At 51.0% G+C, this 27,217-nt stretch overlaps 1 protein-coding gene across 1 annotated transcript in view; it reads right to left on the bottom strand.

Moving 5' to 3' along the window:
- CAPN15 (calpain 15) overlaps window positions 1-27,217 on the bottom strand; it is a 55,235-nt gene that overhangs the window by 13,760 nt on the left and 14,258 nt on the right. The window contains exon 5 of the mRNA XM_077786782.1: window positions 24,930-25,249. Coding sequence (XP_077642908.1) covers window positions 24,930-25,105 — 176 coding nt within the window. The 5' untranslated portion in view covers window positions 25,106-25,249. The remainder of the gene's footprint in view (window positions 1-24,929; window positions 25,250-27,217) is intronic.

The following is a 27,217-nucleotide window of genomic DNA, read 5'->3' on the forward strand; positions in this document are numbered from 1 at the left end:
AAAGAGGAGCACCACGTCCCAGCTCCGGCTGCTTCCCCACTTATCTGTGAAGTAGAGAGGCCACCCCCTTCTGGCTGCACTAGTCCTTGATTTCAACCTCCAACGCTGCCTGGGAATGCCTGAAACCCAGATGGGAGAATGGGTCCAACACACGACAGAACCACCTCGTCCCAGGGCAGGAAGTCTCAATTACGTCTTCTTGGCAGGTTCAATATTCCAAAAGTGCAGCAGCAGCACCAGCTCCATGGACCATGGCGATTCCTCAGTTGCAGGGAAAACTATTCCACCAGTGCAGCCCTCCTGGTGCTCTCAGGATGCCATGTGTGCTCTCACACTGAGAACAGCCCTGCAAGGTGCCCTTTGTCCCCTGACTGGGGTCATTTCCTGCAGCTTGGAACAAAGGTGGGGCTAAAGCAGAGTTTTCTGCTTCCTCCTCCTTCACACAAGGGCAAACCAGCTCTCCCTCAGTTGAACATGCACCAGGAGCCTGGAGCCCTGCCTCCATGCACTCCTGCTCCCAGATAAGATGGCCAAGTAATAAATCCAGTCTTGAACCTCAGCTCCAGGTCAGCTGTGCCTCTCTCCAGCAGAGCAGGCCCCTTCCAAGCCCTTCCTCCCTACTCTGCTTGCCTGAGACCACAGACAGGGTCAACTGTGCAGAAGAAGCCTCCAAGTCCATCCCATGACCTCAGCTCTTCACAGGAACAGCAAAGTCAAACTTCCAGAGATGAAGAGCAGCCTAAGTCATGGAAGCTGCACCTCAGTGGGCTCACCACTGGCTCCCTCTCCAGCATCCCTTCAACAACCAAGTTCAACCACCACACTGACTAGAACAAAGCGGAAGAGGGTGTTTAATCCCAAAAAAGGCAGGCACAGTCAGCTCCAAGACGCCGGTGCAGCCTGTGGAAGGAACTGGGTACTGGCTGGCCTCCAGAATCCCAAGCAGCAGCACCTGCAAACACACCTTCCCAAGGCTCTGAGCAGACTGCAATGCAGCAGCAAGGTCTGGAGGGGCAGAGGATGCAGCCAGAACCCCCTGGGGAGGAGGGAAGTGACCCTCCCTTTGGCTGGCACATGAGAAACTCTCCTGGGAACACTCCAGCAGCAGCAGCAATCCAACCACATTTCCCACACGGCACTCCACAGCCACTGGAAGTGCAGCTCCACCTCACAGAGATCAGATATAACCTTCAACTCCCTTCTTAAATCAAACACTTCTCTAAATAAAGCCTGAAATAAAGAAATCCATTTTATTGCAAGAGAGCTTGAAAATTCATTCTGGTTCATATATGGTGCCTGCATCACTTGAACTCTGCAAGGTGTTTATTTACTGGAGTTATTCCCAGCTAAGAGAAATATAAACACTGATTTTTTTGCCTCAAGTCCTACAGATGAGAGCCCCTGTACATCCCTCTCCCCTGTGGCAGCACCATGTCCACAACATCTGAAAGGCAGAGCATTCCTCAAGCAGAGGAGGGGAAGAAGCTGTCTGGCTCTGGCAGCAAATGGGGCCATGAAGGGCACCATGATCTTTTTTTGCCTTACTGGATGAGGTTCATCAAACCACAGGCATCAGCAAAAGGCAAAGGGAAGACTGTCAGCAATCTCTGCCACCCACCTCCAGCTTCCTCCATGTCATGTACACAGTGCAGGAGAGCACTGGCTCCAAAAAATCCGCTCAAAACATGGATGCCAGTGCTTTTTGTGGATTGGGAGAAACAGCCACCAATCTTCCTCCTGTATATCCCTTGCACACCCATGGTCCTACTCAGCAGGCAAAGGCTTCTAGCAATGCCATCACAGGACCGTGAAAGGAATCACCCTGTCCTTTCTCATAGAGAGGAGAAAACCTAGGATAACCTAAAAGACAGAAGAACCACACAAGGGGATATTGGGATGAGCCACATCACCAGACCTGCTTGATGTGGCATCAGCAACAAGCTGCAGGCTCAGGGAAGGCAGCACCACTTCACTTGGCTGGGCAGGAGATCCAGGCTCCAGGCAGCTGGAAGCGGGGTGGAAGCCAGGACACTGAAGTGTCCTGGAATGGCCCTGGGGAGCTGTGACATTCTTTTGTCACACTGTTCCCCTCCTGGTCCCATCTTCTTGCCCCATGCAACAGGAGTCGGCCCCTAACACTGTTCAGCTGCTGCTGGGAATTCCACCTATTTGACTTTCTCAGGAAAACCAAAAAGCCTCCCAGAAGGGCCATCAGCTCTTTCCTCAGAGGTCCTGTGGTGGCAGGGCCACCAGTGTGACAAGCTTTGGCAGGAGACTCCTCTGCCTTCTGTTGCACATTGTGGTGCCCAGCAGTCACATGGTTTTCCTTGAAAATGAGAGGGAGACACACAGCATGGCAGAGGACATGGGACACGAACCTTCAGCTGTGCCCCACAGTTCTGGGTTCCCAGCTACCAATCCCCCAGCCTTGGCAACTGGCAGGACACCAGCCTGCAGCCTGCTTTCCCCATACTCCTGCCTAGGACTGATGGACAATTCCAGGCCCTGCCTGAAATGGAATTAAATTTAGGATCCAAGATCCCAGGGGTCACCAGGCTGGAACCTGCCTTTACATGGTCCAACCCATACCAGAACATGGTGGGTTATGGCAGCAGCCTCTGTCCCACAGCAACAACCTTCACCCAAAACTGAACCAGTTGAAGGAGAAATCCATCCTCAGCCTGTCCAAGCTCCATACTTCTCCTTAAACAGCCTGGCTGGCTCCTTTCCCAGCAGGCAACAAGGCTGCGTGAGGAAACAGGGTTATCTCCAGCACCTATTCACCAGGCCCATCTGTTGCGTGTTAACACAGTCACTCTCCAGCCCCAACAAACACAACTGAGATAAACATTGCCTGCCACCTTCCTGTGGGAGAGGAGCTCCTCTGAAACCAGGGACCTGGCAGCACTCAGCCACAGGAGGGCTTTCCTGGGGGAAGTTCAGAGGGAGCACGGTGATGCAGGGCTCTGCTCCACAGCCTGGAAGCAGGGAGCTGCTGGGAGGCTCTTCTGGGGTGCACACAAAAAGGGCACCTTAGGGTGCAAGGACAGGGTAACAGGCTACAACTCCACATCTCCAGCAATATGGATGCGGATAGATCCACATGGCTGTGCTTCTCACCACAGCAGCTCTCCCCAACCAAGGCAGGAGACATCAGCTGGTAGGAGGCACCACCACATTGGCAGGCGTGCCCCTACCTTGGCAATCACAGCAGTGTAATTATCATGCTTAAAAAATAATATAGAAAGTAATCAAGCAAGCAAGCAGCTTTCAGCACACTGATCAGGTCCCAGGGAATCTCACTGCTCCAGGGATTAAGAAGGTTCCAGCTGGTCACCTTCCAAAACCACTTTCAGGACAGTGATATTCCCGCCCCGGGCTCTGCTGAGTGATGAGTCTGCTGAGCCCTGCGTGTCCAGCTGCTGCAGAGCCCTGGCTCCTACACAGCCACCAAACTGGCCAGGGATGGCCACCCCTCTGGGCACCATCTGGGACCCAAGTCATCTCTGAAGCAGGGCAAAACAGGAAGGAACAAGGCAGGGTGGGAAACCGGGAAGAGCCCAAAAATCTGCAGTTTGTGCCTTTCCTGCTGGCAGGGAGTTGGTGGTGTGCCAGGGCTGTGTGGTGTGTAACTGAGCTCCAGGGCAGGAGATGGCTTCTGCCTCAGGCAGAAGCACCCTGGACTGCCAGAGAACTCCTCGAGGTGACCTGGGCACCAGAGTGGGATCCCAGGGCTCTGCTGCAGAGCTCACACTGGCAACAGGATTAGAGGAGATTGTGTCAATCACACACTGCAACACAATCAGGCTGTTTCTCTAAATAAAATTCCTCCAGAGCAGCTAAAGTCTTAAAACTTATGGCTTTGTTTCTCTCCCGCAGTAAATAAACAAATAAATAAAAATCAATTGTTCTAGTCAGCAACACAAACCCCGAGCTCTCTGACACACAATGCATCCCAGCAAAATCCTCACTGACAAATACAAGAAAAAGCACTAGAATTTTGTGGAAGAAAAGAAAAATTACCAAAAAAAAAAAAACCCTAAACAAATCCTGCCTCAATGTCTGTGAGCTATAAATCCCTTCCCCTCAACCCCATGCTTTCTATTTAATATTTCCCATTTAATTTTCTTTCAGTAGCCCTGTGGACCCTGATCTAAGAGAGGACTGCTAAGCATTCTCCCACACAGACCTACCACATCTCCAGAGCCAGCAGGAGCAGAAGGCACCTGTGCCCACCAGGAAGGGGTGCAGGAGGTCAGGAACCACTCAGAATCCCTCTGGCAGTGCACTGTTAGGAGCACACGTGGGTTGGGATCATGAAGCCCGGGCGAGGAGATGCTGTTGGCTGAGCTGACTCACTCTTGCAGAGCCAGGCAAGGGCTGGGAGGCTGGACCTAGAAGGTTGCAGCAGTTATACTGGCAGAGCAACACAGAGACGGGGAACTGGGACTTTCCACTTGGTACAAGTTTCTATAGGAGCATCAGTGGAGACAAACAGTCTCTGATTCACACTTCTGAACCCCTGAGACTATAAAGGAAAGTGTCGGCAGCTCCGTGCTGGCATCATCCAAACAGGGCAGGTTGCATAAGTACTTCCAAATCCTGCCTCCAAAGTGAAAGAAGAAAATAAAACAGGCTTTAATACCAGTGACCTTCACCCCAGCCTGCCAAGACCCTTCCAGCTCAGGATATTCTGTCTTGGAGAGACATGGACAAAAATAAAGCACCACAAGGGACCTGTCCCTTTGCCCTTTTCTCCCAGATCTGCTGAGCAAGGGCAAGGACAGCAAAGAGACCCTCCCCTAACTCAGCCACACTTTCCTGGAGCACTCCATTAAAGTATCCATGTCAGGCAGTGCCAGGTGGTCCCACTGCAATGGCACAAACATTCCCAAAAACCAGAGGCTTCACCTCTCCACGTGGGTACAAAAGCAGCACCCCACTTTCACAAAAGCAGGCATGGAGGATCCCAGAGTAAATAGGGCAGAAGAGACCTTGGGGTGATCTCCAGCTCAAACTCCTGCTTCAAGCTGAATCTCTTAAAGGGATTGCAGCAGGTTTACACAGTCTGGTCTTGAAAACCTCCAAGGATGGAGACTTCATAACCTCTCTGGGCAGCGACCTCAACTAACTGACTGTCCTTGGTCAGTTCTCCTATATAAGCTTCTCCTTATATCCAGTTTGATACTCTCCTGTTTCATCCTATGTTCGTTGTTTCCTGCCCTCCCACCATGTACTGCTGTGAAGAGCCTGGCTCTGACCTCTGGATGATGTGTCTGCAGGTATTTCTACAGTTCCTTCAATGCTTTCTCTCAAGCTGGAACTTAACATGGAATTCAGTTTTGAGCTGAAAGGGACCTTAAAGATCAACCAGTTCCAGCCTCTGCTAAGGGCAGGGACACCTTCCACTGTCCCAGGCTGCTCCAAGCCCCATCCAGCCTGGCCTTGGACACTGCCAGGGATCCAGGGGCAGCCACAGCTGCTCTGGGCACCCTGTGCCAGGGCCTGCCCACCCTGCCAGGGAACAATTCCTTCCCAATATCCCATCCATCCCTGCCCTCTGGCAGTGGGAGCCATTCCCTGTGTCTTGTCACTCCATGTCCTTGTCCCAAGTCTCTTTCCAGCTCTCCTGGAGCCCCTTTAGGCCCCGGAAGGGGCTCTGAGGTGTGCCTGGAGCTTTCTCCAGGTGAACACCCCCGGCTCTCCTAGCCTGGCTCCAGAGCAGAGGGGCTCCAGAGATCAACTCAGGGGGCTCCTCTGGACTCCCTCCAGAAGGGCAACATCTTTCTTGTGTTGAATTTTTGTCTGAGCCCAGCACCCTCACCATCTCCTTGCAGGACTCACACTCCAGCACCCTGATCACCAAAACACCCCAACACCAGCAACAGCTCCAAAAAGGTCACCACTTTCTTTATGCAGCCTGTGACACCAGGCATCCCCTTCAGCCAGGACCAGAGCTGGGGCTTTTCTCTGAGCTCGCTTTGTTCCTTCAGTTGGTGGAAAGAAACTGCAGTAACTACAACTACACAAATTCCTCCTCTTGTTGAAGCACTGGAGGAAATGAAGACTTCTTGATCCTGAAATATTAATTTTTGAGCACTCAGGAGCTTTATCATATATTTATATCTGCTCTCACTCTTTAATGTCAACTCAGGACAAACTGTCAATGAATTCCAAGAAACACAGCTTAGATCGGGGATGGAAAAACAGCCAAGGGACCAGCCTGGTCCCCTTTCATGACAAACTCTCCTGTGGCCAGGACATCCCTTCTTTATGGAGGTTCCCTCCTCCCCACCCAGTATCAGTGCTCCTGTTCATTCACTGGAGCAGAACAATCACATTTATGCAGAAAATGGCATTTTTTACTGGTGATAACCTGCAGTGAATTGAAACAGGACAACTGGATTTGTCTTGTTTAATAAAGCAATGGTGGCAGGCAAAAATCCCTCATCAAAGCAGAAGGGAGGGGAAAAAAGGTCTAATTATGCATCAGGAAACCATGCAAGGGTGAGCACTTGATGGTGAATGGGGCCATAAAAGACCCAGCAACACCACACAACCCTCCCTAGAGGTGCCAAGAGGCTCAGACAGACACAAAGAGTTTCCCAAGCTGATGATGGACTCCAGTTCCTGGGAATTTCTTGGTCCCATGGCACCAAACCTCCAGATGGTTCTAGCACAGTTTTTATTTAGTTTCTTCTTTTCCCACACTGGACACAGCTCCAGCAGCTCAGATTTGCTCCAACAGCCAGGGAGAGAAGAGGCTGAGAGTTTTAATGAGAAGTTCCCAGGGGAAAGCTGAACTCTGCTAATGAGAGGTCTGAGAAAAAAAACACTGGCCCAGCTGTACAGGGTGCACTCAGCACAGTTTTCTGCCAGCCAACAAAGCCACTGAACACTCTCTCAAACTGCAGCTGTCCCTGCAATTTACTCTCTTGCCACCTCTCCAAAAACACGGTTGTCTATCAAATGTGAGGATGAGAGGGGACATCTTGCTGTGGGACAGGCAAGAAAGGACCTCATAGAATCACAAGGTGTCCTGAGCTGGAAGGGACCCATAAGGATCATGAGTCGATCTCCTGGCCCTGCACAGGACACTCCAACAGTCCCACCCTGTGCATCCCTGAGAGCGCTGGGCAATTCTAAGGCAGTGCTTTGTAAATACCAGAGCTTGCAAGGAGTGCAAGTAGGAGAGAGAACACACTCCTCTATCCTCCACCAGAGGAATGTGTTCAGAATGTGGTGGGAAACAAAAGGAGGGCAGCGGCACAGCTGGGACAGGAGCAGCCTGAAAGCTCCTGTGACACACACCAAAGTCTGGCTTTGATGGGGAAGGGAAGTTGAGGAGACTGTCATGGCTTGCAGAATCCTCCTCATGGCTGAAATCCCTGGGTTTTGCTCAGGAAAAGGGAGGCAAGAGGCAGAGTCTTTGGAGGGATCTGCCCATCTGAAGTTACTGGAGTTGCTGCAGGAATGCCAAGTGACACACACCTGGAAGGAGCGTGCCTCATGCTGGCTTCTCTCTGAGCCTGGGGACACACAGGGAGAGTTACCCTAAACTGATGGACAGGAGACAAGAGACTTTCATCATTCATCAAAGCAGAATCAGAATCTGGAAGGCTTGTCTTGTGAGAAAAACAGGCTGGGCATGATTAGCCTTTAATATACCTTAATTGCTGCAGTGTTGTAAGAAATGAGCTCCCAGAAGAAAACCAGTTTGGCTGGCAAAGCACAGGCACGCTGGGACAAGACCATTCCCAAAGGCTCCTCGGCTAATGAGCAGGTTTCCCATATGTCTGCCAGGGCAACAATTACAATCCCTGGGGACACAAAAGGAGGAGGCAGACTGAGTATTCCAAGGAGGTCAGCAAAGCCCAAGTTCCAGCATTGCTCAAAAGTTTTGCAGACTCTGGATGCACGAGCTTCTGATGAGGTCTCTCACCCTACAGCAGCACCTCCTGCACCTATCCAAGGCTATTGAGATGCAGGGCCCAGATGAGATGGCCAACAGCAATGTGACTTCTTCAAAACGCAGGATGGAGGGACTCAGTGGCACAGGATCATCATGGGACAGGATTTAGAGCAGCAAGGCTGGCAGGAGAATGGCCCAGGAAGGTCATTCTCGATGCCCCAGCCCTGGAGACAGCCACCAGCACACCCTCAACTTCTCCCAAGCTGCACTATTTCTCATTAAGATCAATTCCAGCTTGCTGTTATAATTAATAACCTCATCTTGCCTCCCTGCATGCAAGGAGGGGAAATTTTTGCAGTTGCAATAAGACTTTACTTCAAAGAAATCAATATAGCACAGCGCTACTGCTGCCATCATTCCTCTTACTCAATTACTTTATTTACCTTTTCTGTACCTCATTTCCCTGGTCCTTTGTGTGCCTACGGAAATTAAAACCAAAAAATACTGAGCTCCATTTGCACCCAAATATTATAGCAGGGGGAGGAAATCTGTGTCCTTAACTCAGGCCAGCACTGTACCATGGCCATTAATACATTGATTTGCTTTGAGGAGATGATGAACTGAACAGCCTTGCTTTGACTACACAATACTTTGACCAAAATCTACATATAATGGATATTTGAACCCTCTCAAGAGCAAATACAGAAAGGAAGTATGGCAGTTTTATAGGGGTTTGTCACAGTGGCATGAAATTGGTGTAACTTGGGTGTAGAAAGCACAAAGGACATCTGGTTCTGCCAAAACATTAGTGAGTGCTTTGGCATGCTTGCAGCTTCCAAAAAAGCTGCTTTTTCAGGGGAAAAAAGCCCATAGTTCTCCAGCAAATGCAACACAAGAATTCAAGAATTTTATCTTTTTTTTTTTGTCAATAAAAGGCCTGAATCCTTGATGACTAATGACCCCAAGTTCTGTTGGATACTTGGAGCTTGAGCTTCAGCTTCTTGCACACTTGGAGCAAGAAAACACTTTGAGAAATGCAGTTTTGTTTTTTAGAAAGCCTGGTAAAAATTGGATCAGCTACCTTCTATGGTTTTTATAACTCCACTCCATCTCTGGTCTGAGCAAAAAGTTTCCCATGTAAAATAAACTTGTCCAGCAAAATTTGTGACCCCCTAAAACAGAGGAAGCATTGAACATGTGAGCACATCACATCACACAGGGATGGGAACACAGATCTTCAAGCTTCCTCTGGTATTAGGACAGTGTAAGATGTACAGAAATCAGGGTATATCAAAAACAGCAGGGAGAGGATTTATTACCAGTGCATCTGCTCTAGGACTAGCAGGATGCTGGGGAGGAACAGCTGGGAAGATGATGTCCTTTAATACTGCTGGCTACACTAATTCATCTCAAATCATGGCAGGTTTTAATTTAAAAACCCAACAGAATCTTGAGTAGGAAAAGTGGGAGGGATGGCCAGAAGAGCTCAAAATGGAAGGGCTTCAGATGAAAGGTGTGAGGGAATGGAGTAGAGCACATCTCTTTGGGTGCCTCATGTCTGGAGAGCGAGGCATGGTACAGGTTTGAGGAGCTGCAGGTGATGCTCTGTGAGCAGCTCCACTCTCCCACCTCACTCTCACAGCCAGCACCACCAGCTTAGCTCCAAATTAGCTCCCTGTACCTTCAGAGAGTAAATGAAATCCCTTCTTCCCAGCAGGAGAAAGAAATTCAAAGCCCTTTGCTGCCTTTGGGGCCTGTGCTGCTGGGGGATGCCCCACAAGTGTGGAGGGGGCTGCCTGCCCCTCACACGACCCCGTGGGGGTTGTGGGGTGCTGGAGCCATCGTGGCACAGGCACAGGAAGGAGGTGGGAGGGCACTGCCAAGTCCCCCTCTCTCCTTTTGTCCCACCAGTTCCCAGCCCTATATTGGGCAGGCTGCTATGTGTTTCAGAAAAAAAAAAATATTTGTACCTAAATTCTGTCTGATAAAATAAGTCAAAGCATAGCTCCAGGGCCCAATTAAGTAAAAAACCAACAGTAATAAGAGCTTGGTACCATTTGAGATGGAAGGAGAGAGAAAGATTCATGTATCCATGAAGTCTGAGACTAAGGAGAGTGAGGCTGCAGCCTGGCAGGTGGAAGTAGAGCCCTCAGCCTCCTCTTCCTCCTCTCCTAGGGCTTTAACTTGGCCACCATCCCAGCTCCTGGCAGAGCTGCTGCTGCTGGGAACTCTTCCTGCAAACGAGGAAAGTTTTCAAGCCAAGGGCTCTCAAGCTCTGCAGTTGCACTGTCCCATGCCAGAGCAGTCAGTGCCCTTCCCGTGGCTGCCAGTGACACTGGGGCACGCTGGGCAGGGTGATCCTGGAGAGCTGGAAGGCAGCAGGGCACTGTGCTCCATGGCCAGCAGCTGTCAGGCTCCTCAGCATGATTAACAGGCCTTAATGAAGAGCTAAGCCAGTCCTGGACCTCGGGAAAGCAGCTCACGCTTAACATCTCAGCCAACAAGCTTTGCACTGATCTGCAGAGAGAAAGACAGACTGCCAGGGCCAGAGGAAGAGAGAGGAACTCTGGCAGCTCCCAACATCCCTGGAGTTCAGAGTAGGCCTTATCAGGGCACAGCAATGAAGCCACTGCAGCTACACCACAAACGTCACCTGGCAGTGAGGGACGGGCGAGGATGGAGGTTCCCCCACAGCCACTGCCACCAACAGCACACCCTGCTTGACTTGCCTGGGCATGTCACCAGCTCCTTTGGTGACAGAAGGTCAGAAGGCAGAGGTCAAACCTGAATGTCCCCTCTCCTGCATCAGGAACTCTGTCCAAAGATGCACAGAGCAGAGTCCCAGCTGAACTGAGTACTGCAGTTTGTACACACACACACACACACACACTCTCCACTGAGTTCTTGGCTCAATACACCACTTCCAAGTGCACTCACACTCCCTGCCAGCTGCTGGAAAAGACACACCAAGGCCTGGTTCAGCTGCTGTGCTGGAGCCAGGCCCTCCCACTGTACTGACCTGTGCTGGAGAGGGGCCACCACGGACAGCAGCAAAGCCCCCCAGCCTCACAGATGGCTCCTGCCTTTCCTGCTCCCGGAGCATCACCACCTTCTCCTGCTCTGTTCCCCTTCCCATGTCATGTCAGGTCAGGCAGCTGAATGCAAGAGCACACCAAATTTGTTGTTGCATTAGGCAAGCTTTGGGGAGCCTGTTGCCAGCTGCAGCAGCCTCTGCTCTCCCTGCAGGCTTAGAGGGAGGAAGAGCAAGGAGGGGGAGAAGCAGCCTTAGGTGCTGTTCAGACTCAGGGCACACAAACCAGCATCTCCCCCATGCAGCAGGAGGAAGAAGCAATTTATTGTGACAAATGGTGAAAGCCTGCAGCGGGGTTGGCCCTTCCTGTCAAAGCTGGTGAACCACACCAGGAGAGGGGAGGGCCTGGCAGTCAAGTGGGATATGCATCACTCCTGGGGGGAAAACCATCAGCAACTCAGGAGAACCAGGCTGCAAGAGATCCCTGCCTGCCCACCTGGGATGCTGGCGAGCACTGTGTGAGCCAGCCAGCCACCACTGCTCATCCCCCACTCTTGGGGCTGCTAACTGCCCCCTCTCAGTGTCCCCTGCTCCAGAGGGGTCATGCCTTGGCCCTTCAGCCTCCAAAAGGGGTTAAAGGTTTGGGCAGAAGTGTCTGGGATGGGACACGGGGTTAGGGAGCATCCAGCAATGTAGCACAAGTGGGATGTTCATATCTGCATCTGGAGCTCATAAGTGGAATTTCTTGTTGAGTGTGGAGAGTTCACTGTACAGAAGGGCAGGAAATACAATTCTTAAGTTTTAAGGAACCTGAAACAAGGAGAATCTGGGATGCCAGTTGTGTGAATTAGCAGGAGAGAACAGGGAGAAGCCCCTCCTGAAGCAAAGGAATTCCAGTGTCCATTTGGTCTCTAGTGAATAAAGATGGCTGTGTCCTCCTCAGTTTGCAACACCTGCCTGCTACTACATTCCCTTTTTCCACAAAGTATCTGGTGGGGTTCCAGACAGAACCAAGACTAATTTTCCCACTGCAACCTAAGAAACACCATCAGCACCCAAAAAGAATATGGCTTCACATCTGTACAGACTTCTCTGTGCACTCTGTGCCTGCAGCAAACAGTGGTGTTTTGGAGAGCCCTGGATTCTTCTTCCATGGGGACTAGACAGCAGCCAAAGCACGGACAGATCACTACATCTAAGACAATTTCAGAAATGAAATGTGAATCTCTCAAGCCCTGGCAATGCACCTTCACCATCCTCTGAATTCCTCTCACTGTACAGCAGAATTATTTCCCAACTTTTGGGTCAATCCAGAGCTGCTTCCTGAGCTGCAGTAGCCACGTGTGGGAGCACACACTTCCCTGCATCCCAGAATAGAAAGCAGCTGGAGTTGCATCTGAACACTGCAATGGGAAGATGAAAGACTTCCAGACACTCCTCTTTTTCCACTGAGCCCTTCATAGGCTCTTCTCCCCACTCTCACTTCACATACAGCTCCTTCAGCTGCTGATTTTCCACAGGTGCTGAACTTCCAGATGCTCCTGGAGGCTTTTCCATTTTTAAATTTATTCTATTTAAATAACAAGGCATATGGTTTATTACAGCTATTAAAGGGTGTGTGTATGTGTGGGGTGAATCTGATCCTGAGATCCAGAAGGCTGCCAGGACCTCTGAGCACCCAGGCACCACTGCCTGGCCCAGAGGAGCAGAGCCAGCTCTGCCTGCAAACATCACCCCGGGGCTGTGAATGAGTTTCCAGCTCACCTACACACACCAAGTCCTTCAGTGCTAGTGAGAAGGTTTATACCAGCCCAGGAGACACCAGGACTGCTGTGCCCTTTTTAGGACAGCTGCCACCCCCTGAACAGGATGAAGGCCAAATCTTCAGGCCAAGACCAGTGCCAGAATCTAGCCAGGAGCTTATAAAGGATTTCCAGCACCCCAGTACCACTCACAAAAGTTCCGTGCGTGAGTTGGGTGAGCACAGCTGTATAAAGATCCCACAACACAGCAGCCCAGCTTCTCTTGGGAGAGAAAATGATCCCAAGGGAAACCCGCTGATGTGTCCCTCACCCCAGCTGCTAGGGTAACCACAAGAGGAGCTCACAGATCTGGGCATAGAGATCCTTGGAATAAGTTTTGCTCAACTCTCTCCAGGCTCCATTTGAAATGGACTCAAGAGTAGCACAGGCTGCTCTCTGAAGGAAGCACAGGCACGCAGGATGCAGGCAGAGAGGAGGGCGTGGGAAGGAAGGGAACCACTGATGGGGGTTATAACCACAGGTATGTTCCACAATACAGCCCTACCTGCTCTCAGCAGGGACTGGGGGAGGAAAGGAGCAAGAAGCTGAACTCATTAAGCTTCTCTCTCATCTGAGGAGCTGGGACAGCTTCAGCAAGGAGGGTGGACTCATGGGACCAAAGGACACTTGTTTCCATCCACTTAGCTCCCCACACCTGAGGTATGTTTGAACAGCCACTTCAAAAGCAACCCCTGAGGAAAGCAGGCTGGATAAAGAGGAACCTCTACTTGTTGTTTTCCTTTCTCTGTCTTTAAGCCAATTAAGGAATTTCTTTTTAAGTGAGGGTCTGTGGTCTGCCTCAAAGAGCTTGTGCTCCCCAGAGAACAGAGAAGGGTGAGGTGGCCATCTGGAGCCAGCACTGCAGGGACTTGTGGCTCTCTACAAAAAAAAGAAACCCTGCTCCAAAGCCCCAGAGCCACTCTGCTTTCTAACACACCCCTGCAGCAGGTGCCTCTCCCCTTTGCACCTCGGTTTTCTCACTGGTACATCACACAAAAAGCAAGTGGTGTTGACTTCAGGCAGAGTTCTCATTGTCTTTCAACACTTGCCCAGCGTTTGAAGAATCCACCATGGAAAATGCCTTTAAAGCTTCACACCTAGCCAAGAAGAGGCCAAGATGAAAGCATGGTCTGTACTGTATCCTGGTCTTGTATTCACAGAACCACAGAATGGGTTGGAAGGGACCTCAAAGTCCATCTCATTCCATGGGACACCTTCCACTAGCCCAGGTTGCTCCAAGCCTCATCCAACCTGGCCTTGGACATTTCCAGGGATCCAGGGGCAGCCAGAGCTTCTTTGAGCAACCCATGCCAGGGCCTCACCATCCTCAAGGGAACAATTCCTTCCTAACATCAGGGTGATCAAGCTCAAACATGTTGGAAGGGGGCCACAAAGACAGGCAGAACATATCCAATAACACAGAACAGCTGGAAAATGTTTGCTGGGACAAACAGCTCCTGGTGTGGGACTGTGCAGATAGATCCCTTGCATGGACTAACTGGCAGAAGTTTTGCCTTTCACACAACACTCAGAGCAATTTTCCACCACTCCTCGTACCACAGCCCATGGAGGATACACACATTCTGCATGAGGTAACAAAAGCACCTTTGTGTGCAGGTAGTTTGGAGGGACAGGTCCATTTGCTCAGAGATCACCTTGTATGGTCCTCAAGAACAGGGAACAACTTTAGGATCACACACCCGAACAACAGCATTTGGAACTTATGCTGGTACCCCTCCTATTCAATTTTTGAGGCTGCTTCACACCACTTCCCAACACATCTGATGTTTGAACTGAAGGCTGGGGTGGGAGAAGAATTTTCCTGTTTCCCAGGACTAGAGAGATGTGGGACTAAGGCTATGGGCCCATAGCTGGAAAGAGCCAGGAAACCTGACAGGACTGTAAAGTCAGGACTCACCTACATCCCCTTACTCCCACTGCAACTTCCTTCACATGGGGAGGCTGCAAGAGGAGATTTACTGGTGGCTGCCAAGCCAAATTGCTGCTCAGCTAAAGATTTATGCTGCAATTTGTAGTGCTGTTAAAATAGAATTGGAAGAGTGGTGGGGGAAGAGAAAGAGGGAATGAAAGAGAAGGGAGGGGAAATTGGTCAGGAGCAACACCACGACTCCAAAGCTGTTTGCTCCATCTCTCACATCTCCATTGAAGCAATCACTCTGCACTTCCAGCTGTTGTGCTCCAGCCTTCAGTCCCTGCAATGCCAATGCCTGGGCTGGCTTTGCAGCAGGGCACACGCAGGGTTCAGTTAATAGAAATCCATCCATCTCCACAGCACCTGAACTGTCACACTCAATAAATACAGCTGGCAGAGAATGGCACAAAAGGGACAGGGCATCTGCAGGCTGGTGGCTGCTCACATGACTTCAAAAACTGCAGCCACCAAGGACAGGAGAAGGGACACCCCCATCCCAAATGTCACACACTACCTTCTCATTTTGGCACTGGTTAAACACCATTCCTACCTGCTGAGGTCAGAGGTGAGCTAAATTATCCCCTGCACCTCCAGAACTTGCAGCTCTGCACATTAGATGTGGAGGAAAAGGGCTATCAAGTCATGGATTGATACCCCTGCATGTGCAGAGCCATGGGCTTCCCCCATCAAGGACGCCAGTGCCCCCTCCCCTGAGAAGCCAAGGAAAGGTCAGAGTGCCCTGCAGCTCCCAGGGAATCCTGGCTTTGCTGTGCACAACTGGGTGACACACAATCTTCAAAAAATCAAAAGCAAAACCTCTTTAGTGAACCTCAACAGAACAGCTTTCCTTTGATATCATCCCTTCAGCCCCATCCCTGAGCCAGCCCTCTGTCCTGTACTGCCAAAACCATGGAGGAATTTCAGAATTACAGCCAAGGAGACTTTGGCCTTTCAGCCCCTGGGCATCCCTGCAGAAACAGCCAGGCCAGGCTCATTCCAGAAACCACCCTAGGGCTGGGGGTTTCAGTTTACTGAGAGGTCAAACTATGGATCCAAACTGATCCCTCAGGCCAGTTTGGGTCAGTTGAGGGAGCTCTCAAGCTCTGCCACTGAAATACTTCCTTGAGGTGCCCCAGCCAGCAACTGAGTGCAGCTTCTTCTTGCAAGGGAGATGGGAGAGGATGGGATCCTGTGCACAGGCTGAGTCCCACCAACAGCAATGGATCTGTTTGTGTGTGCACTCCTGACCTATAAAGGTCACTCCTCCTTCTCATGTGCTTGAACTTTAGAAGGGACAATTAGCCACAGTTCCCTAGAAGCTCAGTGGGATAAAACACACTGACCTTCCTGTGGTTTGGCTGGGAATGCTTCATCCTGCACAGCCTACTTGGCATTTTCATTTCCTGGCACTGGCAGCTTCTAGGACAGTCCTGGGCAACATTCAGTGCCAGTGTGCAGGTGAAATGGCTCTGGGTGTGCAGAGAGGACCCTGGTCTGTATCCTCCGATGCAGCATCCTGTGTAGGCAGTAACAGAGGCTCTCTCAGCTAAAAACTCCTCCCTGCACCTCCTGCCCCATCAGCACTAAGTCAGCAGTGCCTCAAGGCTATCCCAGGCAGCTGCCAGTCACAGATCACCCTCCAGGATCCCATCAGCAAATACGAGGCTCCAGGAGGACACAGGGGCACATCAGGAGCCCACCACAGCCTCAATGGCCCAACAAATACAGGTTCAACCCAGGAATCCACACTTGGCCTCAGATTCAGTTTGGCATCACGGTGCCCTTTCAAAAGGAGATAGAGAGGAGGATTTGGTGGGTTTTATGGAAGGGCCAAGAATAGAGCAGAACAGTGCTATGCTGGGGCAGACTGAGCCACACAACCACCCATCACTCCAACCTGCTCCTTCTGCTCATACCCCAAGCTCTAGAGCTATTGCCACCTTAAGTGAGCCAGCAACACATCTGGCTGACTCCAGGAGCAGGCAGACAGGCTGGAATTACCAGGGAAGCCCCTACAAGTTATACTGTACCCTGGAGGCCTCCAGGCTGGGTAACTCAGACTGTAGCACTGTTTAATGCCTTGTAAAGATGATACACACTTAATATTGTGGCAGCTGGAATCAAAAGGATGCTCCTGGCTGGAGCACATGCTATTAACCCTCCCGAGTCCATGTGCCAGAGGGAAGCATCCTGCCAGCACAGCAACCCCAAAAAGGCCAGGCTGGGGCTGCTCCAACAGCTCAGTGATCCTTCCCTGCAGCACAGCACTGAGTTTTCTATCAAGGAGAGCAGCTCCTCCTGTTGTTTAAAGCTCCTGAACCTCATCAAGTCACACAAACTCACAGAGAGCCCCAGGTAGGCTCAGCACATATACTCCTCAAGGACACCCTGAAGGACATCACTGCTGATCTGCACAGGACACAGAACCAAGGAGCACACGTGTCCTGGAGACTGAAATGCTGCACCAGACACGGGGCCCTGTCAGCTGCTGTGCCCACAGCAGTGTGCCCAGAAGGCACTTTTACTGCAGGGAAACTAACCCAAGGACAACAGGTCACAGGGCAAAGCTTTGCTGGAGATTCACTAGGCTGCGTGTAAAGTGCTCCATGCCAGTCCCTGCACTTGCCACAGGGGCTGCTAGGCAAGACAGCAGCAATGTCACTGGTCAGTCTATTCTGTGCCACGGTCTGCAGCCTGAAGCTCCTGCAGAACAAAAGTCTTTCCACATTCCACAAGCACCAAATGTTTCCATATTTGTCCCCCCCACAGACAGACACAGCAGCTGTGGGTAAGGCAGCAGGAGAAGCCTCAGGTGCAGGGCAGGGAAGGTACAGCTGATGGCATGGGTCTGACAGAATGTCCCAATGCTGCATGGGCCAGCCAACACCAGGGCTCTGAATGAAAGGTGTCTTCTCCTCAGTGTCCCAAGGAAGCAGGGGAAAAAATACAGGTGTTTATACACACACACACATATCTATCCATCTACCTACCTATAGCTTCACTTTTCCAAGGCAGGGAGATTAAAATCAGATGTTAAGGAAGACAAAAGATCGTGCTTGTGTCTGCCTTCTCCCCACTCCACAGCTGGGGAATGCTGCTGAAGACCAAGGAGTGCAGACACTATCCTCTGCCACCAAAAGCTGGCAAGATCCAGCTTCCCAAAATCCCCTTTTGCTGTAGCCAACCTGCCACGCTCCAAGTGCCAGAGCCCAGCCTGTGTGGCTCTCTCCTACACAAACCCCAGTGTGTGATGCACAGGGAGCACTGGGAGCAGCAGGGCTGGAACCTGAGCATCTGCAGACCCAGCTGAGCTCTACAAGGCTCTGGGCAAGGGCAGGCGAGGCCCCACCAGCCCCCTGCAAGCTGCTGACTTGGCAGCCTGCAAGCACCTGCAGCCCAAACTCTCCTCACCCCCCACACAGCGACCCCAGCTCTCCTGCTGCCATCCAGAAGGGCTCCAGGCTGCCTTCACACTCCACTTCCAGCTTCCTTCTGGTGTGGATGTCCTGCTGCAGCCTCAGAAATGCCATCTGTAATGCAGGAGCAGCTTCTTTCTCTTCGGATCAGTTCCTCACAGCTCCTCAGGGTGACCTGGAGCACCTGCCCCTCACAGGGACTCAGTGATGCCTGGGGGTGCTGTGAGCTGCACAGGCTGGCAAGGGGTGCTGGCTGAGATCCTGGTGCCTTGCCAGGCAGAGTGGGAATGCTGGCAGGGTGAGAAGCACAGGAAGATGCCCAAGTCAAAGAAAAGCCCAGGGCAGTTTGTTTGAAGAGAGTGGCTGAAAAAGGTACAGGCACCTGGGCGGGTTGTGGGTCCCCAGGCAGGAACAGAGAGATGCAGCACAGCTTGGCAAACGCAAACAGCACCCAACAGGGCTCTCCTTTTCTCTCTGTGCCCTTCTGCTGGCAGCAGCCTCGTGCCAAGGGTTGTTCCATCCCTGAGAACAAAGGCCTGCAGAGGGGTCATTCAGCACAGCCTCCCCTCCACGCTCAGCACCAGGCTCCGGCCGCGCTGGGATCAAGGGGCCTTTCAGGGACACGGGGCTGGGGATCATGGGGGGAAGAGGCTGCAGGGAGGTGGGTGCAGCTCTGATCACCCCCCAGTTGTTTGTGACTCTTATTAGTCAGATTCCAGCCCAGAGCCACCAGTGTCAAACTAGATTAAGTTACTGGTTGGAGAAATCCAGCACGTGCCTTTCACAGCAACCAGCACCTGGCAATCTGAGAGGGGAGCAATGGGCTCTGGAGTGATCCCAGGGAGTGCTGGGTGCAGAGAGGGAAGGGAGCTCCCTGCTCACCCAGAGCAGGAGGATATTCCTGCCTTCACCCGTCCTCTCACAAATCCACAAAATGAGGTCACTGCAGGCCCATGTCCCTCCAGGACAGATGCTGCACAGTGTTAGGAGGATGTGTTTGCAGTTTCCATCCTGATCCCGAGAGAAGAAATAACCCTCCAAATACACACCTTCCTACATTTCCTCCTTCCTTGCAGCACCTCAGCCAGGTTCCTGAGCTTCCCACTCATCAAATCCATCCACCAGCTCCTGACAGGACTAAGACCATTATACAACTCCAGGCTACATGTGTGACACATATCAGGGGGACAAGTAATTTGCCAGGAGACGTGAGACCACGTTCCTCCCTATGTAGTCAAAGAAACAATGCAGAAGAGTTACTCTGGGAAAAAAAAATCCCTGCTCTGGCTCCTTTTACCCTTAAAAAATTATTAAAAAAACAAAAAAACCCCACAAATTACTAATTCCTCCCCCTCTCCACCCTCAACATCCAAAGCAAAACTCCCCAACACCTGCACTTGGAGAAGGACCTGAACCCATGGTCCTGGAGCAAAAGTGCTCAGCTCCTGCAGACAGGAGCATTCCCAAACCAGGTAAAAGGTGCTGGTTTTTCCTTCTCCATGCTGGCACTGTCAAAGGCACAGCTCTGCTGTCCTCTCTATGCTGTGACAGCAACATCTAGGCAAGAGAGTCAGGCATTTCTGCTCAGATTTGGCCAAGCCTGCCATGTAAGATGAGGACATGCTGCCTCTGCCCTGGATTTGACCTCCTTTGAGGCAGGATGGCTCTTGTGAGACATGGAAATGAGGAAGGTCGGAGGGCACACAGGAGCAAAGGGAGGGTTTGTTTGGGGATCTATTGAGAGCTCTGGTCTCCACTGCTCTGCACCACTCTTCAAGTTATTCGTGGCTCCAGAGCTATAAATAGCCCTAATTTAAACAACTAATAGGCTTTGTGACCGCTGGAGCAGGCAGTGGAGAGCGGATGGGCAGGGCTGGGAGCCTCAGGCAGATGAAACAGCATTCCATGCTGCCAACTGCTTGGCACTACAACACCTCCTTAAGCAAGATACTGCTCTAGATACCACAAGCTCTACTGAGAATGGGTGAGCAAACAGTGAAAAACCAAACATTCCCATCAAACAAGTATCCACAACAACCTGCAGCATCTATACCCCACCAAACTCAACAGCAACTTCCAGAGGGAGCACAACCCACACAGGGATGGATTCACCTCACTGCAGCACCTGGGGAACACAGGTTTCACTGCTGTGTGCTGAGCAGGCACATCCTGAATATGAGAGCTGCTGGTAGTCCTTGTGGTTTGGATGATTGGCATCTTTATCCCTCCTCGTCCCTCCTCTGTGGATACACACTCAGAGCACATTTGGTGATCCCCATCTGTTCCACAGCCACACCACAGCCTCATCTGTTCTTTGCATGGAGGCTTAGGAAGGGAGATGGACCAGCTGGACCCCAGAGGTCCCTTCCAGCCTCAACCAGTGAGTGATTCTTGAAAGGTGCAAAATACTCTCTGAGCACACCCAAATCCATGCAGGTTGCTGATAAAACCCAGGGATCTGTGCCAGCCTCACCCCAGGTCTCTTGGGCTACCTGTCCTGCTGAGGCTGCCAGACCTCCCAGGGCCAATGCCCAGCCTGAGATCTGGTAACAGAAAACATGCAGACAACCACCAGGTGATTCCCTGCAGTCACCTGCTGCTTTACCAGGAGCTTCTTTTCCAAGAACCTCATTTCTCTGGGCCCTGGTTTTCCCAGCAAGAGACACACAGAATCATTTAGTTGGGAAAAGCCCTCTACATAGAGTCAAACAGTACCCCCAGCACTGCCAAGACCACCAGTGATCCATGTCCCCAAGTGTCACATCCATATACTTTCTGAACAATTCCAGTGATGGTGACTCCACCACTGCCCAGGGCAGCCTGTTCCAATGCCTGACCACCTTTTCTGTGAAGAATCTTTTCCCCAGCATCCAACCTGAACCTTCCCTGGCACAACTTGAGACTGTTTCCTCTTGTCCTGTCCCTGTTATCTGGGAGCAGAGCCCAACCCTCACCCAGCTGCACCCTCCTGTCAGGGAGTTGTGGAGAGCCAGAAGATCCTCCCTGAGCCTTCTTTTCTCCAGACTAAGCACTGTCCTGGTGTCCTCCAGACACTTCTGCTTGTGCTGCACTCAGAGCTGAAGTGCCACAGGAGGAGACTGAAGGAGCAGCACAAAGCCACATTCCTCCACACAGCGCCCTGCCACACATCCATATGCCAGAGTTCAGTTATTAAAATTTCATAACCAGCCTCAAAACAACTCAGAGCCTACAGAAAAGGCCTCTGTGATGCTGCCCAGCAGTTCTGACTTGCTGCTGTTCGTGTATTTAAGCCAAGGGCTCACAAACATACAGGACATTTAGGCTTGCCCGGAGATTTTTCCCCAGAAGTAAGAGGTGCTCTGGGGAGCAGGGGGTGGCAGACAAGTGCCCTCCCACCACCTGCCAGCAACAAAAGCAGGTCCCCTCACTTCCCTCTAAAAACAGGGAGATTTACATATTTTTAGCACATCATAATAATAAAATAAAAGAATAATAAAAGAGTGTGTTTCTCCCTCCACAGTTATCAAGACCCAGAGGTATTTCATTTTGCAAAGGCTTTTATAGAAAAATAAAAATCTTTTGCAGAACGCTGCAGGAAAGCCCAGGAAATAAATATCCTCTGGAAGAGGAGGGAGTTCAGAAAGCTTCAGCCAAAACAAGTAGTGGGCAGAGACACTTAGGTCAGCTGCACAGACCTTGCAACCCTTTACCCAAAAGCCTCTCCAAAGAGCAAAATCCAGAAGTTCTCAGCACTCAACAGGACACTCTTAATGAATCCTGAGACTGAGGAAGAGGTGAACAGGAATATCCCCTTAAATCTCATCAGGAGACAGTTCACAGCCCAAATTCCTTCCTAACCCCTTACAGTGTGGAAGGATGCACCTTGGAGAAGTGCCACCATCCCTTCCAGCAGCAGCTGGAAACCACTATGATCCTACAGCTCCCAAACCATTCTATGGTGGCAGCCACAGCAATGGAGCCTGCTGCCAGCACCCAGTCTGTGGCACTGCCCCTTCCTGTTCCCAGCTCCAGGAAGGGTTTGGCACGGGAAGCTTGGCCACAATGGATCTCCAGGCTCAGCTGAATGCTCCCACCCAACAAGAGCTCAGGCCAAGCACCTTCAAGCACATGAGCAAGATGGAGCCCAAGGCGACTTGCAGCTGAGCCAGAATTTGTCTGGCTGCACACAGCTATCAGGGCAAATTTAAACCAAACATCTTTGCCCTAAGCAGAGGTTTCTGCAATCAGATCACTCCAACATGCACCTAATACCTGGTACTTCCAGTCTTTCAACAGCTGTGTCCTCCTGGCACACTGGGAAAGGGACATGCTCCTATTTAAATGCTGATACACAGAAAGAGACTGCAGCCCCATCCAGAAAAGACCAGGGACTCAAATGTGATTATCACAAGTCTGCTGCTTCTAACACTAAGGCCTTTTTCCTACTCCCTCTTGTCTCCCTGTCTTCAGCAGACAGGGAATTCCACACCATCAGCCTCACTCAGGCAACAGGAGACAGTGAAGCCTTCTCCCAGGTTCTAAAATCTTGACAGCCAAACAGCTCTGATTTCTCCCCTTATTCCCATCCCACCACTAGGGATGACTCCCCCAACTCCCCCATCAAGTACAGACCAAAGTCACTCGCTAAGTATTTGTGTCCCTGTTTTTCTGCCAAGGAAGGTTTGTGTTCATCCCTGAGACAGCTCAGAGCTTCTTGGCTCTGTGCTGCTCCACAGCAGCCAAAGCATTATCAGCTTTAAAGGTGGCTGCAGGCAGGGACAGAAAATCAGCAGGAAAAGCAAAGTCTATCCTAGAACTCCCACCCAGCCTCAGATTGACTCCCCAGTACTCCACTTCCTTCCTACACTACATGACTCCAGGGACGAGGACATGCACAGGCAGGATACCTACCCTGACTTGTCTATTGACTAACTTAATTTTTTAAAAGAATGTATTTATCTATTCCTCTCTGGAAACCAATCACCCGCTGCTCCTCGGCCCAGCTGTTCCCGGGGAGCGGCGGCCCTTTGATGCCTGGCAGCCTGGCTGATCTCAGCAGGGCTTTTGAACCCACTTCCATAATCACTGCCTGGAGCCAGTTCTTCCCACGCAACTCGCTGCTCAGTGAAGCAGAGCCGGTGATCTTCCTGTCTCCAGGAACCACACCACACTGAGTGCTCTCCCTTTAGCAGGGGAAGAAGGAATTATCACAAAAGCCACTCCTGTCCCCACAGGACACCGGCGTTATCTGCGCCAAGACCAGCAGTTCCTGTTCTTGCCCCAGCATCCGCTCCACCACCAAGGCTGGCTCTTCAGGAAATTTATTTCCACATGTCAAGATATCACTTAGTTCCTCAAACTACAGACTTGGAGTCGTGAGCAGCCTCAGTTGCCACACACGAGGCTGCAGAGACACTGCCTCTTTTAGTACCCAAGGCCAGGTGTACCCTAAGTTCCTAGATTTTGGTTCTGGCTGTCCATAGCCATAGTAGGGATTTCATCTGTGAGCTGATACACCTTCCCAACTCCTCAAGGCAACAGAGGGATAACCAGCAGTCCAGAAGGGAAAATCCTGCAGGAAGAATCCAGCTCTGTCTGCAGAATCCCTCTAAACCAGAGGGAACAAACCCACACAGCACAGATCACAAACCAGAGCTGTGGACCAGCTACACAGGTTGGCACACACAGCAACAGAATTTGGGAACAGCACAAAGTATATCTTTTTTAAAGGTACCCCAGTCTACGCTAGAGAATAAAGACAACAGCTTACTGGTTTCCCACTGTTCCCAGTTCAATAAGAAGATGACCCAAGAGAGGGCCAGAAAGGAGCAAAGCCTGACATTGCTGGGATGCTCTAGAGTCATGCACCAGAGCCCAGGAAGCACATCCCAAGCCCCACAGCAGCAGGAAGGCAAGAAAACAAGGACTGCACCAACATCACAGCAAAAACCTCCAGGGGAAAGCCAGGACAGCTCAGGGACACTCAGCAAGCAGCTCTTCCTCAATGACCAGCAGCTCCAAACAGACTCAAGCAGGTACGGACACGCATCCAGGCTGGAGTCCACACAAAGCAGGCATTAGGCAAAGGCTCAAACGTTATCAGCACAAAACACAGCAGCTTCTGTAGCTAAGCCCCCAGGCAGAGGGGTTTTGGATGCTTTTTGATAAATCTCTCAACCTGTCAGAGACTGAATGCAGGACACCAGCCCTGCAAAAACAAGAGAAACTCCTCACTGCAAGTGGCTGATGAGGAAGGGGTAGAGGCAACAGTTCAGAGACACATCTGAGATGCTGATTTCATCGAGGTGGGATAACAATTGAGAGCTGGAAACACTAATCTGCTTTTAAGAGTAATTATCTTTTGGTGTGTTTCATTCCTGTGAAATGTGCTTTTGCATGAAACCAGCTTCTCTGGTTCTTCTAAGTTCAGAAACTCTTGCAACTTAGTGCCACCCAACCTGGAGACACAATCCTCCACCTGTGACACTACAGTGTGGCTGGGAGGCCAGAAAGTAAAGGAGCCACAAGAACATGGCAAACAAGGAATTGAGATCCCACTCCCAGACAGCCACCTTGACAATTTAGGCGAGTGAGGAAGAGCTGGGATGAGTTCTGCAGTCCATTCTGCAGGAGACATCAGCCCCCCCTGTGTAAAGCCAGGGTTCGGCATCACTCAAATCAGTAGGATCTGACTCTGGCTTCCCGAGGAACTGAACTGAGCCTCTGAATGCAGGGACCCAACACTCAGTAGGATGCAAAGCAAGTCGTGTCCCAAAGGCAGCGGCCGGACTGAAGCTGAGGTGAGCAGGTGAGCGGGTGAGCGGGTGAGCAGGCTCCTTCCCCTCCTCCTTACCTTCGCAGCCGGTGCTGGAAGTGCTGGTGCTGCCGCGTTATAAGGGCACTTTCCCACACGGGGCCACCGGGACTGCTCCTATACCAGCCCACGGCCGGGTGCCCCGGGTAGGGCGAGCTACCGAAGCCATGGTCCGACTCCGTCTCTGCGGCCAGCGATGAGGCAGAGCTCCCCATGGTTCCCCCCTGCCCAGGCCACGCTGAGATTGAGCCTAGGTTAGGTCCAAGCCAGTGGCATGGGCAGATCAGGTGGAACGGGTGAGGCGCTGCGGCATGGGCTGCTGCAAAGATCCCAGCACGCTGGACAAAGGAAGGTCGGCTCTGATCAGAGTTGGGAAAAAAAAACAACAAACAAACACAGAGAAAGGGGAAAAAAAAGGAAAGAAAAAGAGAGAAAGATAAGGTATGATTTCAGCAACAACCCTCCAGTTTTAAAGCCTATCAATGCATGCTCTGATCAGAGTCCCCATCGCAGAGCTCACTGGGAAGGGAAGGGCTGTGCCACTGAATCCAGCTTTTGCTGCTGGAGATGGGGAGTGTGGGGGCTCTGGAAAAGGCTCCTCCCAAGTTAAGCATCAGGACTTCCCAGGCACAGGGAAGTACTGACTGATGGAGGGAAGCACAGCAGAACCCAGCACAAAGCACTTCACACATGGGAAAGAAGCAGAAAATGGGACAAGCCAGGCCCACCTGAAGCCCAAACCAGCAGCCCTTGGGGACCACACACGCCAGGTTAGTCTGGGCTCTGACTGGCACACCAGTTTTAGTTACTCAGCTATAAGAACTGGATGGCTTGTGTACTTACATGTAAAATAAAACATTGCTCTTTTCCTGTTCCCCATTAACACCCCAGTAGGACTGGAACTGGACAGACTGGGGACCTGCAAAAGTATTTTCTGTGACTATTTACTTTCAGCCCAAGGCAAGTTTTAGCTGATCCTGAGCACATCCCTACCTACAGAAGCAGGTCTGGGGTTTTGCTCTTCCTTTTCTCTCTCTCTCTCTCTTTCCTACTTTTCAGAATTGATTCTTCAAGCATCCTCACAATTAAAATCCAGAAACCTTTCATGTCCTTTGTATTAAAAGAAGTTTAAACACACACACATCTCTCCTTCAAGTGAAAAGGCAGGACAATCTGGATGCATGTCAGGAGCAATGGATCAAGGTAACATTTAACAGAGCAAAAAAGAAGAAACAAGGAAGATGGAAAAATTAGCACAGCTGAGCTTATTCAATTACCCACCAGGATTTAAGGAGATGAATGAACCACAGAAAGACCTTTGCGAAGAAACTACTCTTGCTGTAAAAAGGCTGAGAAGAGGAGTCCTAAAATACAGCTTTTCAATCCCAGGATTGATCTAAGGGATCAAGAAAGGCCTTGACAGATAATAGACTCTCAAAAGCAGCAGCTCAAGGAACAGGTGCAATTTTGGTACAAGCTCAATACCAGAATGTGCCTGCATTACGTTATTAACTGGAGAATGTTAACTGCTCTGTCATTGTCTCTGCAGCCTGCAAAGCCTGGATGAACCAAACAAATCTGAAAAAAAGCCCAAGAACACAGTTTTCCCTACCTCCTCCTTGTTTTAATTGGGCTGCCTTCCTGCTGTGCGTCAGCTCCCTCATCCCCACTACCCAACAGCATGGTTTCACTGATTTCTGCACATCCAGCCGAAGTGGATCCCTGGCACATCCCCTCTCATTTCCTGCTATTCAAGCAGTTAATTTGTAACAAATCTGATTTTCTGCATAAATGAAAGCCACGCGATATGAGGGGAAGAGCACTTCCAAATATCATCAGCTCAGTCTATCTGGAGACATCAGTCATCCCACACCTGTGGTATCTCTGGCTCTTCTGCCCCATGCCAGGAGCCCTATGTGCTTCAGCAGCAAAGGCACAGGGGATGCAACTCTGACACCTACTAGAACAAATTGTCTCTTAACTCAAAGTCCCAGCTTCTATCATGATAAAATAGGTAAGTAAAGGCAAGATGGGTAGAACAGCCCCTCACTCCAGGCTGAGCCAAACAGAGGAAGGATGCCCAGGCGTCAGTAGCCTTTTTTCCCCTTGAGTTGGGTTAAACTGCCACAAAAAGCAATTCCACAGCCTGGTCCAAGGCCACTTCCTCAAGCTGGTAAAGCAGAAACCTTTGCTTCCTCCTGCTGCCCATGGAAACACCAGTTTCAGCTCATCCCAAGAGGAGACAGACATGACAGACATGCCTGCTGCCCACATCGCTGCCGGCTCCCAGCACGGTGCTGCTCTCCTGGCCCGTCTCCTCCACCAGC

This window comes from Lonchura striata, chromosome 16 (genome assembly GCF_046129695.1).
Source record: "Lonchura striata isolate bLonStr1 chromosome 16, bLonStr1.mat, whole genome shotgun sequence".
Lineage (NCBI taxonomy): Eukaryota > Metazoa > Chordata > Aves > Passeriformes > Estrildidae > Lonchura > Lonchura striata.